The sequence below is a fragment of the Tinamus guttatus genome, unplaced genomic scaffold (genome assembly GCF_059628265.1).
Source record: "Tinamus guttatus ecotype Peru unplaced genomic scaffold, ASM5962826v1 Tinamus_guttatus_pri_ptg000048l, whole genome shotgun sequence".
Lineage (NCBI taxonomy): Eukaryota > Metazoa > Chordata > Aves > Tinamiformes > Tinamidae > Tinamus > Tinamus guttatus.
In genome coordinates, this window is record NW_028288582.1 from 13,236,189 (window position 1) to 13,253,346 (window position 17,158).

Below are 17,158 nucleotides of genomic sequence, written 5' to 3' on the forward strand. Positions count from 1 at the left end.
GCTTAAAAAGTCAGCCTGGAATCAAAAAAAAAAAAAAAAAAAAAAAAAAAAAAAAAACATATTGAGGTGAAAAGCCTTAGCCTGATTGTTTGCTGTAATGCTGTTTGGTACCATAATGAGTAGTCAGGGGAAAAAAAAGACCAAATAAGAAATACAGTGTAATGTTAAAATTGGAAGTGATGTGATACTAACTAGACCTGTGGTATGAGAGTGTGACCATTTTTCTCCCAACATTTTCTTTTAAAGCCTATGGAAAAGTGTTCCTAGTAAGGAAAGTAAGTGGCCATGATGCTGGAAAGCTGTATGCCATGAAAGTTTTGAAGAAAGCAACAATAGTTCAAAAAGCCAAAACAACTGAGCACACAAGGACAGAGCGACAAGTATTGGAGCACATTAGGCAATCACCATTTCTGGTCACGTTGCATTATGCCTTTCAGACGGATACAAAGCTTCATCTCATATTAGGTGAGTGCTTTCCAGGATTCAAATCTTATGTTAATGCAAATTAAAAAAACCCTCACACAATAACAACCCCTTTTATCTTCATGTTTTTTTTTTCTCTTAAGTACAGTGCATTTGGAGATTGTATAGGAAAGTATAGGAAGTAAAATACTGTTCTTCAGTAGAGCTGTGTGTGGTTTTCCTGTTTGAACTTCAGTGCACTGTTCTAAAGTGGGGGTGAGGAAAGTATTGTCCATGACTTGCATCCAGCAAAAATGTATATTGTCATAAGAACCTAAAGCAGAGAGGGAAAACTACTAAAATAAAACTTCTTGAACCTAACTAGAAGATGAAATTTCCAATTACTTTTTCAAATTTAACAGTGATTATATATTGCATTAGTTTTCTGCAGAATTTCAGGCAATTGCTACCAATTTTAGTTGCATTTTAGTCAATATAAATACGGGCATAAAAATTTGATTTGTTTTCTGTCTGCTCGCTTTGTTGTGTGACAGAGGTTATGGGTAAGGTGGCATGACAAAACATCTCTTAGTTACTGGTAAGAGAGAAGATTAAGTCAGGGAGATTTTAAACTGCAGAAAGCCTCCTGGTTCAAATACGCTGCACATTTCACTCAAAAACATATTAAAAATTCTCCTGATTAGTGGTTTTGAAGCATTACGTTTCTGAAAGAACAGGCCTACCTGCTTTTATTCTGACCAGATATTTGTACGTTGTTTTAGTGGCACTGAATTGCAGCCAACAAAGATCTCACCAGCCCTGCCTTTTTTGGTAAACAGATGTGGTAGTAACAGGGTAGGAAATGCCAGTTAAAGATTATTATGCTCTTATTTATTGCTAGAAAACAATCCTTACAACATTAGGAACTACAAACTGTTTATACAGTTTCCTGCTGTAAAATGCTGGTGACAAGTATTTCTTGTTTTGTGAAGACTTCGTTAATGGACTATACATTGTGGTATAGGTGGGTTTTTTTTTTTTTTTTTTTTTTTCCTTCCATGTTTTGATAGATTTTGCATATCTCGATTTGAGAGATGCGCTTCTTGATTAACTTATTATATGGTGAGGCTTTCTGGAACATTCTTCACTTCATTGCTATCCTTGCCATTTTGCTTGCTGTTTGGGTGTGAAGAACCACATTGGTTTCTGTAGCACTGGCAAGTGTTGCAAAAGACTGCTCAGGAACTGGAGAGTATTCAGCTCAGATATAACTTCTATATGTGCATGTCTGTCTCCTCACCACTCTTCTTTTCCAGGGCAGCAAATTTTTAGGAAAAGAGTCCGAGATTGTAGTATTACACTCCTTTTTGTTGTTGCTGATGCTGCTGTATTCCTTAGCATCAATGCTTATAAAGACAGTCCTGGCTTTTTGGGGAAGGAGGAGGGTTCTTCTGATCTGTGAAGCATGTGTTCCAGGAACTGGAAAGAATATTCAAGACAGTTCTTGCTACCTTTGGAAGCCTTTTCTGCCGAAGCCTTTGGTTATGAAATCATGCGGCCTTTGAGTTATTGGGAGGCCTGCATCCTCTAAGTTTTAGGTGTTAGAAGGCTGTCCAAGATCATCTCTGCTTCCCTGCAGAGTTGTTTGCTGGAACTTGGTACCACTCCAGATTTATAAGGTTGCAGTTGAGTCTTGAAATAATGTGGAATGGTTTATGCAAAGGAACAACCTTAAAAAGAAATACTTTTTCTTTCAATGAAACCATCTTGAGAGTAGAATTCTGTGATACTGGCTATAGAAGTTATTTACCAAGTTCAGTTAAATTATTCTTGAAATTGACTTTAACACATGCCTATTTCATTATATGTTGGCTATAACATCATAATTTTCAACTGAAAAATAATAGAAATTTCTACGTGTTTTTCTTGTGAATTTTTCTTTTCTGTGCTATATCTTGTAAAGAATGGGAGTACGGTTTCTCTGTGGGACTGCTGGACTGGAGACTGTTTGCACGCACATTAAGTTTTACCATCAAAATTCCTCTTACAAAGGGAACATTTCTAATTGCCCATAGTTGCTTATTTTTAATTTTGTCTAATAGCTGGTTCTGAATTGTCTTTTCTAGTCAGTCTGGCTTGCTGCTCTTAAATATTTCATAAGGGTGTACAAATGCTGTGTTTGCAGATAAATTAGTCAGTTCTCTTCCTTTCTTTTTCTCTTAGTAACTAAAAGACTTATTTTAAGAAATATATATCTTCTAGTTTATCGATGTCTGAAATTCCTTTTATGATTTCCTTAATTCTTTGAAAGTTGGTAATGTTATTCCATCAGTCCTCTGAGAAGGAAATTTAGTAGTATACAACATTTATGAAATGTTATTGAAAACAGTAATATAAAAGTATCTGATCCTAGAACATCCTATTTAATAGCCTATAATACTTACTAATATTTCACTAACATTAATATTTCAATAAGAAAAGTGATCCGAAAGTGAAATTATTGTTTTCTTCTACTTTTAGACTACATAAACGGAGGCGAATTGTTTACTCACCTTTCGCAAAGAGAGAGGTTCTCAGAAAATGAGGTGCAGATTTACATTGGAGAAATTGTTTTGGCGCTTGAACATCTACATAAGGTAAAATAATTTTATCACAGTGCTCTTTTCCTGGAAATATCATCAATGTTATATACCATCAGTGTTCTTTTTACATTGTATAAAATTAGTGAGGAGGACTGTTTTTTTTTTTTTTTTTTTTTTTCTTCACTCCTTGAAATTCAAATGTAAATTTTTCTACTGGTAGGAGATATTTCCCCTTGAAATATCTCTTCCTGTGCACCAGAATAAGATTGCAGATTTATAACTGTAACGTGAAGATGCTACAATTAATGCATGACAATGCCAAAGAAATTGTATGCCTGGGAACATGTAATAAAAGGATGCATCTTAATTCTTAATGAAACTGAATTCGGTTTTGCACTCGAAGTATTCAGTCAGTTTTGGTGTGAAACATATAACATGTCTTTCAATTTCAAGACTTTAATCATTAATGTATTTTCTGAGACCTTACAAATTATTTGTTGAAAGATATTTTAAAATAATAGTCCCCTTTTTTTGTCCCAGATTACCTTAAATTTGGAAATTTTGCTAGCTTAAAATTTAGATGCCTTCAACAATGTCTTCTTGGTGTGGTAACACTGATTTGAAAATATTGCTTTTCTATCTGTTTGCAGTTGGGAATTATATATCGTGATATAAAACTTGAGAATATTCTCCTCGATTCTGATGGCCATGTGGTGCTGACAGACTTTGGTCTGAGTAAGGAGTTTCTTAATGATGAGGTGAGTATTTGAATTGTAGACGGAATCCAACAAGACCACGGAACCAAATTCTGTCTTACTGAAATCATATATTCGAGAGGATAAAAACTGCCTTTTAGACTTTAACCTTGTAGAATAAAAGCTGCTAGTCTTTGTTTTTAAGTATTACAGCCATCCTTTGTTTATTGGTTTTGGAGCTTTCAAGTCATTGGTCTTGGTTTAGCAGTGTTGTCAGACATCTTTGTCCTAGTTTTCCCTGAAATACCTCCATATTTGCTCCTACTGCCCTCTTTGTGCAAAACAGATCCCTAAAAGTCTGAAAAGCCACTTATGTTGCCATTTCACTTGCCTTTTTAAAATGCTTGACTGTGCTAATGCTTTGCAGTGACTAGGCAAATGGTGTGCTATGACTATTATTTGTGCTAATAATAATTATTGTATTATTATCTTGTCTTTTTCTCATGTCTTAGTGTCACTTTTGATAAGCTTAATTGCCAGCTTTTAGCATAAAAGCTTATCTCTCATTAAATATGGCATAGCACCACATAGCAGAAACATAGAGATCTCTGACTTTTGAAGTTTATTGTTAATTATTTGTAAGGTACAGATTTATATCTAAATATGCTTTCGAGATTTCAGAGAGTCAAAGTAGGTTGCCCAGAATTTTGAGAGATTTTCAAACTAGGTATTTTTTGGCTTTACCATTAGATATGACAAGATCGAACTCTGAAAGTGCAGATTTGAAAGACTGTTATAAGCAGCAGAGGGGTTTTCTAAAATAGATAACCCTAGTTTCCTCTAAACTATTCGCATTCCAAATTAATTGGTTGAATTTGGGGGCATCATTTTAAAGGAGATAAGAAATGTTATTTTCTGAAGCAGGGAAATTGTATATTCTTTTAAATTGTAGTTATTTCCAGGAGGAGAAATAAATGGAATGACAAGGGTTCAGCAGTGGTTAGTCAGAGCAGTGTAAGAGAGGAAGCACAAAGAAGTGGAGAGAGAGGCAGTTTCAGCAGAGAAGAGCAGGGCAGCAGGACCTGCTTAGAGCTGTACTGGCCTTAACAGGCAGAGTGCACTGAATTGTATTATGTTACTGTGCTTGTGGGAGGAAAAAGGAATAGTCTTACAGGCACGAGGCAAGAGTTGAAGCAGAAATCTTCCATGTAATAAGAACATGTCGTAATTAATCACAAATTTCTTTACAGTCTCAAAACAGATGGCTTTAGGGGAGAAAATGCTTCTTTCCCATCTATGTTCACTTTCAGGAGGTCCCTTAAAAGCAACAAGAAAAAAAAGAGGACTTGGATAAGCATCAGAGGTGCCTGTCCTTTCTGCTTTTCCCCTAAACTCTGATTCTGATTCTATTCTTCTTTCTTCTCTAATCATTTAAAATAAATCCTTCAAGATTCTTGATCATGTAATGTTGCTTCCTCTGACTCTTATCCATTCTGCTTTCATGTCCGTCACAGAAGTCTGTTCATTTTTTCCCTTATTATCCTCCACGTTTTGTATTTGCCATCTCTGTCAAAAAGCTAAACATTTCAAGTATTTCTTTTAAGGAGAAAACCTAATTACCAATTTAATGTTTGCTCTCAAAATCTGAGAATTTATCTGCACTTTACTACAATTTCCATATATGCCACTATAATTAAGACACTAAACTTATGATTAGAATGACCCAGTTATACATAGTAGACCTTTCATACTGTAATCTCTGTAGACAATTCATCTACTGTACATGTAGACAATTCATTCTACTGCAGAATACTTACAATTCATGTTCCGAACTACATTTATTACATCAGAACGGATGTATTTACTGAGAAGTAACATTTGCCCATATAATTACATAGACTTCGTATAGCTTTTTGTATTTCATGCTTGTTGGTTAGCATGTATAAATAAAATTACACAACTATGCAAGATGGATGAAAAAGACTATAGCATTTGCACTTTATCCAGAAAAATATGATTTCCTTTCTCCCTTCTCCTTCACCCTCCCTCCCAGGCCCACCTTGCTGCTTACACAATTTCTGTCATGGACAAGGTATGCTTATGCAAGTGGCATTTAGTCTAGTAACCTGCTGTTTGGATTATGTTTTCTGAAACCAGGTATTTTTAGGTTAAAAGTAGTATATGCTTATAATTGCTTGAAGAACATCTCTTTTGTATACATTTAGAATTCTTAGAGATTTTCTGTGATATTTTCTGAGACCTTCCACGTTATTTGTTCAAAGACATTTTAAAATAGTCTTTTTTAGGGGCAACTTTTTGGTCTCAGATTACCTTACATGTGAGAATTATGCTAGCTTCAAATTTTAAATATATTTTATTTAAAATATATATTTAGAATTTTTGTCATTGAAAATTCCTTATCATAGATTTATAAGTTTCAAATAGTTTTGTAATTAGGTATACTGCCTGGGAAACAGGTTGGTGTTTTCATTATCTCTGCTTTAGCTGATGCTTTTTAAAGAGCAAACTCTTTAATAACAATATTGCAGACTAATTGACTGTTCACTAGCCTAGAGATGGGAAACTGCTTTTGCTAAATACTCTTTGAGTGAAAGAAAGCAAATGCATATGCTTTCTAGGAAAGCAGAAGCGTGTTGATTTGTACTGTGCAGCTACTGAAGCAGGAATATGAAGAATACCAAAATGCACTGCCAAGCCTTCTTCTGCATCTGCCATGGTTATGTGGAAGTGTGTATAACACAGAATTGCAAACCCAAATACTTCTGCTTCAAGTGACCTAAAACATACATTTTCTTAGAAACTGTGGTTAAACATTTTATACTACCATTTATGTAAAACTGAAATTGTTTTGTACAAGCGTAGTAGTCTGTTCTTTTGCCTTTGTTGTGTATCTTTAAAATGAAGTCAGTACCCACTAATATTTGTGTACAAAGGGAGGAAATAGCGGAGTCGCCTAGCAGAATGAAAATGAATTTAATGCAGGATAACCCACAGTCAGAGGGCAGCTAGGCAAGAAATACTTACCAGTATTCAAACAATAATTAAAATAATACTGTATGAAGACAATTTGGCTGATCTAACGTTAGGATAGGATTACATAAAAGATGTAGAAGCTGGAAATTACTAGTCTCTTTTTTTTGTATGTTAGTTTACCTTGAGAGTAAGACTAAATTTTAATCAAACAATCCTGTTAATACTAACAAACAAGTTCAGTCTTTCTGTAACTTGCAACTGAATTGCAGGGAAATTTGGAGAAGAAAAACAAAAAGGACTTTTACCCTTATATGCTTTCATGCATCTCAGCTGACTTCCTGTCTAATAGGAGTGTAGAATATCTTTGCAGATGGCATTAAAATAAGTTATTCATCTCAAAAAAAAAGATACGTCTAACAGACTTTGTATTAAGACTTCTACAGCATTCTCATTCTTCTGTTTGTTTCACTTCAGTGTTGTTATTTTTTCAAGAGTCTTTCAGTCTACCCTCAATCCCTTTCTTCTCCCACCTCCAAATTTGCCTTTTACTATCTTATTTCATTTGCAGTATCTTTATCATCTTCTGGATGTCTGGTTACACCATTTTTATATTTTTATCTCAATAGGTCTACTTACATGCAATATTAATTGCTTTGATTTTTGTTAATATGTTAATCTGTTTAGCTTAGTTATCAGCTTGATCTTTGGTTTAATGTGGGTATGAAGTGATCTTTTAAATGATGTTTCATATAAGTAAGTGATAAAATGTGTGGGTCCATTCTGGATTTTGGTAGATGAAGTTGGAAGAGTCATACATATTTTCTGAGCAGGTTAAATGTGATCAAAGCTGGAACACAAGGAGGATGACTACCGCCTGACTACTTTAGGCCTAAATGAACTCTCACTGCCTTTGTGTAACTTAGTAGATAAACTGTTATTTTGATTTTAAAAGACCCTTTGTATCTATGTGAATTAAAGTGAAAATGTTTAATTACTTGAGATTTGAGAAATCTCTGGGGAAAAAAAGTGGTGGGAGGGAGTTAAAGGTAAGTTAGGATAATCTGTAGTGCTGATGACTATCTGCCTGTGTTTTGGTTAAATAATTGTTCAGTGGGCAATAAATTTATGCTTTGTTTTTCCAAAGCAAAGACAAAAAGTATGAAAGAGTTAGCAGGACTACAAAGATGATTTACTGAAATTCATGTTGGTTACAGATCTGGACAATTACTCATTATTTCCCTTACTTTAGAAAGGGAAATGAAACAATGTTGAGAAAGACTTTTGACAGTAATTCGTCTTCTGTTGGCAACCCGAATTTGAATACTGAGAACTTACAACGTTTTCTAAAAACACCTGCCTGTAGTAGCACTCATTTAGGTGGAGGATCAGATCAGGTGACTCGGGGTACCTTAGCCCCAGAGGTCCCTCTTTTTCAAAACTTGTTACTGACTGAGATTTTTTTAGCGTGGAACAATAAAGCAGAAGACTGGGGCATAAATTCTTTTCTGTCCCGATTTTGAAAATATCTAAACGTCACTAAGAGTTCTGACTAGACAAATCTTAATATCCTATAGTGATTGCTGTCGGGTAGTGTAATATGCCACATAAATCATAGTTTGAAGAGAAATACTCAGCTCTATATTGGTATATTCTACCAGATCTTAGAATAGAGAATTGCTAGTCAACTTTGAAAAAGTCTGTTTCTGGGAAACAGAAAAGGAGAAAAGGGCGGAGGGGGAGATAATCTTTTGAGGACAAAGTCCACCATCTTCAGTGATCTGTTTCTAGTGATTTTTTTCATCTCTTGAATTAATGCAAATACTTAAAAGCTCAGTAAAACTTGGGCAACTGTGGGTGCAAAACTTGCATGACCAGAGATTCGTGGCCATAGGAAAATGAGTTTAGAACAAGGTGGTTAATGCTTGAGAAAAATCATCTGCTCCTATTCCTCCATCTTAACTTCTGGTGCTATTTGATAGAGTAAGTGTTTATGTGGCATCTTCTGTGCCTTTTTTCTGTATGCCCCTTTTCTTAAAATGATTTTTTTTTGCTGGATTTGCAGTGGCAGCTTGTAAAATTCTTCAGAGAATCAGTGCTTTTTAGTGCCTTATAATTTTTTTTTTTTTTTTACTCTTACCTCTCTCTCTTCTGAAAAATTGATGTTTTAGAAAATGGATCTTCCAGAAACTGGGATTTTGAACAACCCAGTACAAAATGTTCATCTGGGATGCAAGCAATGTGTACTTGAATTCCTCCCACACAGTAATGTGCTGCTGCTGAATTCCTTTTGCTTTGAGGTGGATTTTTGGGGGGATTTTTGTTGTTTGTTTGTTTTTGTTCTGTTAGCTGTTTGGTTTACAAATCCATCATCAGAAACTAGTTTTAAAAGTTCTTTATTATTAATTTGCTTGGCAGATCATCTCAGTGGTATCAACAAATTGCACTGCAGACATAGACACAGTCTTAATCTAGTTCTTTGCAAGAGGGCTTCTGCACTCCACATCAGATGGTGACTGCATTGGGTTACATATGAGGGCCACAGCTGTAGTGAGCACACGTTTCTTAGCTGCTGTGCAGTGCCTTTACCTGGCACTGTTTTCTTCATCTGTTATGTTACATTGAGGTGTTCTTACGTTCCCCTTTTAAGTCCTTTTTCTGACAGTAGCTGCTGGCAGGCAGACTTGCTTGAGAAAATCAGTAATCTCCCTCTGTGTCTCTTTTGGAAGAAAAATCATTGATGTTCTCTAGCTTTTTAACATGACATACAGTGTTGAACAAGGTGCTTCTGATCCTTGAAGTAGGAACAGCCCACAAGATAGGGTGTTTTGTTTGTTTATTTTTGATCTGCTTCAGGCAACTTTAGAAATGCATTTTTAATTAATTCTTTCCGAGATTGTCATTTTGAACTTAGAGAACCCTTGACCTGGTGTATTGCAACTGTTCTTGGGCAAATCTAATGCTTTATTTTAGTACTTCAGTCTCCACTATGTGCAATACAGCAGAATGGTCTAACTGGTGTACTGCTAACCCGTTGCTGCCATTTGAGCTTTTGTTTAGTCTCCACGAAGACGCTTTGGTCCAGCCCAGAGATATGCTTTATACAGGCTAATTTCTTCAGTCTCTACAAAGGTCATATATTTGGTCCTGAACAGATGTTACAGCTACAGAAGCAACAGTCTGCACCTAAGACATATGCTGTGTGGAGCTGTCCCTAGTAATAAGACTTCGGATATTAGAAACAAAAAAGTTCCCAAAAAATGAAAAAGGGAAGGAAGGGGAGACAGTAATCCTAGCACTTCTATGTTGGGAATGTTTCACTTTTCATTTTAAATCTACATCATATTTTTAAACTATGAGAAGATGTTTCTGTCAATTTTCATATGCCTTGCTAAGTTGTTTCTATTAATTATTGTTCTTCAGGGATGCTAAACTAGTGGTGAAGAACCATGTTGCAGATCTAATTCATTTCTATGTAAACACTTTTAATCTTTGAGGTAAACATTAGTAAAATTACTTTCAGATAGGAGGGCATATAAAGCTTGCCAAAGGTGCAGGACCTGCATGAAATCTAGGCCTTTCCTTCTTTCTTGAGACTTTCCTGTTTACAGAAGCCAGTTCTGCAGATCAGCTGGTTTGTAGCACTTCTGCTATGACTGTGACATGGCAAATAAATTTCTTTTTAATGTATATTCTTTGATTTAGCTTCTGTTCTCGGTTTTCTCATTAAACCGATGACATGAGCCATTAGAATTCCCTTGGTTAGTAGCTTATAGGCAGTTTGCAGATAGTCCAGTGAGAGATACTCTCTGTACTGCCACACGCTTCAACTGATTAAGTTCTTCAGTCTGGTAATCAATTTCCACAGTAGCTGTGGTCCCAGTTCAGTTTGTTGGGGAGCAGCAAGTGGACGGGTAGTGTGAGGAGGAGCGAAGCAGGACAACAGGGCAGTCATGTACCCTGTATCCTCCCTGAGCATGGGCATGATCCTGCAGTCCCCACACAAGAAGAGCAGAGCAAGTCCAGTGTTAGTAACAAGACCAGCCAATGGTCCAGTGGTTGCCATGCAAGCTCGTAGTGATGAGGGAGGCCAGAGACCCATCCAGGAGATAAAGTCAGAGGATAAGGTAAGCAAGATACTCAGCTAGGTGCAGCCTGAGTATCACTGGTCATTCTATTGTGGCTGAAGCTATTCCTCGTACATGGATGCTGATAAATACACACACTAAGAGATTGACTGCCTTATTAGCATGGTCTTTCCACGTGTTACCATTGTCTAGTTCTGAAATGAACTGTTCTGCCTCACCTTTTTGAGTGAGACCTTCTGTGAAAGTGTAATGCTTAAGTCTCAGTTGGGATGGTTTGTTCATGTGAAGTTATGTGAAGCACTGATTCTATCACAGTCCTAACTGGGTGTCAGTTACAAGTATGTAAGTATGTACAGAGTGTGTTGGAACTTCCACAGATTTGATTTGAATTAGTGCCAGAGGTTATTAAATAATGGTAAACACAAAGTGAAGTACTCCGTGTGTTCTGGGACAAAGTTGCCCTCCTAAGCAATTCTTTTCGCTGCAGTCATAATGAGAAGCTACTATAGATGTTAGTTGTACATACAGTCTATGCTGTGTCTCTCTGTGCAATCTATTGTATGTCTTCGAGCAGCTTGTCTTTACTCCGGCTAGATTCTCTTGTAGTAACTGTTGCTACCCTATCTGAAAAGAAGCACTGAGTAATAGATATTGTTCTGTGGGTTTCTTGTTAAGAATTTGTATGAGATGCTTCTTAAAAAAAAATATTCTTAGGTGCAGTGAGTGTTTTGATCATCCTATCACAAAAGGAAGAACTAAGATTGACCTCTTCTTCAGAGATGATTTTGGATTTGTTCAATATAACCTTGTAGTCAGTGACATACCTGGTATGATTCACAGCAGTCTTGCTGTGGATATCAAAGGTACCCAAAAAAGCCTAATCTGTTGTGAAAAGTCTGCTACATAGCCTTTTTTAGGCATATAAAACCTTCTGTGTACCTAAAGATTTTTGTGTGCTCTTATAGATGAGGGAAATATTCCCTTGCACAAAAGGCGAAGCACCCTTGGTTCCAGTCTTGTCCCAGGAGAGAACTGCTTTTGAGGTCATTTTATGGATTTGCTTAGGCGACAGTAATGGCTCCAGAAATGACAGATTTTTGTGTGTAGCTCTCCTCACAAGTTTGTGCTGTCCAGCAAACAAACTTCTGCTGAACTTAGGAGCCAAAAGTGAAGTCTTCCTCTAAACTTACTCTAAAGCATTACTTACAAAAAGTAAGCTAGTATGATTTCTAAGCAAGCATTATGATACTGTGGTGTCAAATCAATTTTAACATCTGGTATTCTATTCTATATATTCCCTTCCCCACTTGCCTACTTATGCAAAGACATTTCTTGATGTTTTAACTCACAAGAAATGACCACATGCCATACTGCTGATAATAAAAATGCTGAATCAGAGGAAAAAAACCTGGGTTATAAATATTTACTCATAACAAAATAAAGATTAAAGTGTTATAGAGACTATATGTGCTAGAATGCCTAGGATCTTATTCACTATATACAATCGATATAAAAATATTGCTCTGAATTTTAACTTCATCCGTTCCAGAAGACTGTTTTAAAGCTTTAAGTCCTGTGGAGACTGGCTTTTTGTTGTTATCATGTGTATTGCGTGTGTAGTGCTTACAATTTATTGAAGGCAAGAAGTGTTTCCAGGAAACAGTTGTGGAATTTTCCTTATACCCAGCCACGAGTATTTGCATAATTGCAGTATTAGCTCACATGAGTTACAAGATTTGTGCCTTCACATCACATATAGCTGGTTACATGATTGCTTACAGAGTAGCCTCAAGATATGCAGAGTTCTAGACCAACCATGATTTTCATGTGTTTGGGTGTATCTGATCTAAAAGCTGGTATGCAAAAAAATTACTGCCTGTGCAATGAAGAATTATGCAAGTAGAAATAACATACATGTCTTAAAATCCCTATTGAAGCTTGCCATGTCATTTCAAAGTGTCTCGGACAACAATTAGAATGCTTCTTGTCTTGTTGGGTTGTAACATTTTGAAAACTTTTATAAGGATGAAGTCAGATTAACTGAATGGAGCAGTTTCATGTAACAACTAACAAGTTTGATCAAGCCTGGGAATCAAGCCTGACAAAATGAGAATAACTAGTAAGCAATTCTTGCGTTAATTTGGAGAATTTTCCCCAATGTATTCCTAAAGAGTCAGTTCTGAGAGTAGCCTGGAAGGAGTAATTTCAGGAAGAATGCCAGTCTGTCTTTGCTCCATTGCACCCTCCTGGTCTGCACAACTAGGCATTTCTGAATTCTGTTACCGGATTGTTACAAATTTGCACACAAAATGCCTACTTTTCTCTAAAAACAGCTGTCCTATTTTGTGAAATTTCAGTTGTTAATGCTTTTTGAAACAGCAGTGGAAATTTACTTATCCTCTTCCTTTTATTATTTTTGGTAGAAAGAATTGAGATTTGTTTTCTTTGAGTTCAATATTTGGCTATACATACATAACACAATCCACAGCAAATTTGTTAAAGATTTGTTGAAATACTATTTTTGTGCTCAGTTGTGAGGAAATTGGTTTAAGATACAACCCAGGTTTCATCTTTTACTCACAAATCTGTTGTTGAGAGCCAAGCGCGCAAAAGCCTGAATGAAAGCAATTACTCATCTAAAAACAAGCAAAAAATATTTAGGGAGAATAAGCTTAATTTTATATATATATATATATATATATATATATATATATATATATATATAACTCTGAAATGTGTTTTCTACCCCAAAGGTCATCTCCCTGTTCTTTAGACCAACCATTGCCAGTACTTGATATTTCTTTATCTTTTTATTTTTCTTCTTCAATATGGAATACGCTTAAAAAAAAAAAGGATACTTTTAAAGCTATCTATTTTATGCAATATTTGGTAAAAATCTTAAAACTCACATAAATGAAAGTCTAAGAGAATTTAATAGCAGAGAACTGGAAATGACACAGTGGTTGGCAAAGGGCAGTTCTGAAAATCTTCTATTATGAACTGAGTGCCCCAAGGTTTACCCAAGCCTTTACCCAAACCTTCAGCACACAATTCTGTATGGATTAACTGTATCTTCACATAGCTTTTATTATCAAGGAATAGCTTTTGGAGAACACTTGCAGTATTCAAACACACTTGGAAGAGTAACTTTCCTTAAAAATGTTGCAAAATCCATTTAAGCAGACAAGTTTCACAGTTCTGATGAATGTGATGCATGATTTCAGAATATGCCAGCTCTGGTGTTCAGTGCAGTAGTCCTGCTTAGTTAAGAACAGAGTTTTGTGCATTAAATAGTTGGAGAACAGAAGCCATCTGTTCTTTTTCAGAGGTGACCTTTCATTTAGTTGGAAAAGTGGGTCCTAAACAGTGAATACTTAACAGAATGGCCGCAGTGAAAGCTTTAGAATTATCGTTTGGCTAAAACGTGTTTACACAAAGACTGTTGTGAATCCAATAAGCCGTGGCATTGTACAACCCAAATGCTGGTTGGGGCAGTGACACATGTTTTTGAATGTTGTTAATCAATTATGTTGAAAAATACTTCAGAGATGATATATTTAAACGCGAAATATAATTTCTCCTGGTGATAGAATAATGGTATTAAGTCACTCGAGTGGTTTCCGTATCCACATTTGTACTTCAGAGGTACAAACACAAGGGCTCAAGCTTTTTCCAGAGAGTATTTGCATGGCATTCTCCCTATGCTCGGTGCACCCATAACAAAACAATGTACTGTATATCCCTCAGTTCTCTTAGAGACATCCTGAATAGGATGTCTGGTTGTTCTTTGCAGGCTGTTAGCAAGCTTTAACTAGACTTACCCTTTCCAGTATTCGCCCCTCTTTGGTTATCTTTCAAGGTTTTGTTTGGCTGCTTTGCTCTGGGTGTTCCCAAGGTCTCTGAAACAAAAATCTTTTTTCTTTTTCTCCATTTTCATATGGTCAAATAGCAAAATCCTGTCTGCACATTCTGTTCCTTGTGCAACAGGTCTGTCCCCATAATGGATGGGAGCATTTTGGGCCAAATGTTCCTCTAGATTGCATGCTTTTCTTGATGCAACTTGTATAAATTGTTCTGGCTACCTGCAGAAACCCAAGCAGCAATCTCTCTTCCTCCCCCCCCGGTACTCGTTACCAACATGGATGTCCCTGTTGTCTTTCGTCTTTCACTCTGAAAGTTCTTTGGAGTTCTGGCAGCCGTTCTCTGTCCTTTCCTTCAAGCTGATGTGGATGTGCTGTCTGCCAGGCCTATGAATAAGGGTGCTAATCACAAGTCACACTTTCCAATTAAACAGAGCTAGTTCCCAAAGGATAGGGTTGCCTCAGCTTGGTTTTGTTTAGCCTCTGAACGGCTGAGGCTCTCTGCTCACTCAAGGAGTTAAACTGCTGTGTGACAGCACAGATTCGCTTGGGATCTCCTCCTCACCACTAAGGTCCTTACCATTCATTTCTGTTGTTTGGCCCTGTCATTCAGCCTGTCTACCTGTGCCTTCTGTCTGGAGCTCTCTTCAGCTGAGTGTTACAACACAGACAGATTTTTTTTTTCAGGTGCACTTAATGAAATAATGGAGGTCTTCACGACCAGGTTTTTGAAAGTGCCTGTCCTCAGTCCCATATTGGTACCTTTTTGCTGCCTTTTCCCATGTCCTGTTGGGTATTTTTCTGTTCAGCTTAATTTCCATCTCTTACAAATAGTAACAAAACTATTTGGTTCAGTGCTCTTCAGCCGTTTTGCATGCTTCATCTCTCCCTTCTCAGGGGATCTCCCTTTTCATTAGATTTGGACCATGCAGAACTTCATGAAAGCAGTTTTATAATAGATGTTTCCTTCTCTGAAGGAATTCTGGGCTTTCTGTTCACAAGTGGTAATAAAACTATTGTCATATCTGGGGATTAATTCATTCTCTTAATGCTAATGAGGCAACCAAACTTGTCCCATGTTTCAGAATACAGATGTGTTTTAATTTTTCCCTCAAGGAGAGAGGATTTAAGCCTCAGGCTGCTTGATTGCACTCCCTGGCTAACTGAAAGGCAAACTGGTCGCATTAGGGCATTGAATCACAGACCTTTCCAGTGCTTCTGGGCTGTGTGAGCCTTTTTTTATCGGCATTTTCAATTAACACTGCACAGTAACTTCTTATATCAGGCAAAACAGAGTATCCCTTTATCCAAATTGTGCCAGAAGGCACTTTGTCTCAGTAGGGATGAGCTTTTTAAGGGCATTTTTTCCCCATTTGAATCTTTGACTCTCCTGAGGCCTAATCTAATTCCTGCAGTTAAATTCAGAAATACCCTCTTGTTCTACATATCTGGTTATAACCTATTGAGCAATTTCAGAACTAATAACTGTCAGAGCTACTATTAAACATGTTACTAAGTTAAATTTGCATTGCTGTAGAGTAGGAGGTGTACTCATAAGGGCACATCCTCTCACTGTACAAATAACTGTTTGCCTGTCAATCCGGCTCTTACAGTACTTGTGAGTTTGCTTGGTCTCTGCAGAGAAATGCTCCTTCTTCCTCCTCTTTAGCCAATGTTATCATGTGTTTTTTTGTTTGTTTGCTGTTTTTGTTTCTTCTTTTCTTGTTTGTTTATTGATTAAGCTCATTAGAAAACAAGGGCAATGATGGTGCAGTATCTCCGTTCTTCTGCTAGCATTCTGGAATTGAATTCTGAAGCCAGTTTTTGATCTCTGAAACTGATGCAGTCTGTGGTCTCACTTTGGTCTGTGAACACACAGCCTTACGTGGTGGACGCAGTTCTGTGCTGTTTGTCTTTGAAGCAGTTATCTTCTGACGTGAATGGTAATCCATGCTGCACCTCTCTCTTGGGTAGTAGCAAAGTGTTACAATTCTCTGTTCCAAAGCTGCTGCCCCTGTTTCCTGGTTGGAAAGACTAATATGCTCCCTCTCCTCTTCCTGTGAGAGAAAAGGATGCTGAAACTGGTATTCTGGAAAAAAGACTACAGGGGTTGTATAGACATGATGTTAAAAATTGCCTAGCAAATTAAAGCAGTAACATTTCACTAGGATCCTCAAATCTGATGGACTAATTTTAGGGAACACAGTGGACTGTGCTCTGCACATTTTATCGCATCCTATGTGGAATGGGAAAAAAAATGAGGTCTACCCTGTGTACTACTGGAGCATTTAAAGGAAGCTGCCTAATAGTGTATACAGGCACATCACAGGGTCAGCTCCTTCCAAAGGGTAAGTGTTAAGGTTATATAACGTTTCCTTTTAATTTAGTGGGGAAATGGTTCAACAGAGTGAACTGACTGATAGTGTAACCAGTTCAGTGCTAGGCTACTCAGTTCTCAGGTGCTCCTAACAAAGTTCAGTGTGTATCAGTAGATTCACTCTTAGGCAGCTAAACTGTTCCAAATAACCACTTCTTATTCC

General features: G+C 36.8%; 1 protein-coding gene across 1 annotated transcript in view; it reads left to right on the forward strand.

Moving 5' to 3' along the window:
• The window catches only part of RPS6KA5 (ribosomal protein S6 kinase A5), a 58,477-nt gene that overhangs the window by 17,399 nt on the left and 23,920 nt on the right, over positions 1 to 17,158 (forward strand). Inside the window, exons 3-5 of the mRNA XM_088539719.1 lie at positions 247 to 465; positions 2,923 to 3,038; positions 3,635 to 3,742. Of these exons, the coding sequence (XP_088395845.1) occupies positions 247 to 465; positions 2,923 to 3,038; positions 3,635 to 3,742 (443 nt within the window). The remainder of the gene's footprint in view (positions 1 to 246; positions 466 to 2,922; positions 3,039 to 3,634; positions 3,743 to 17,158) is intronic.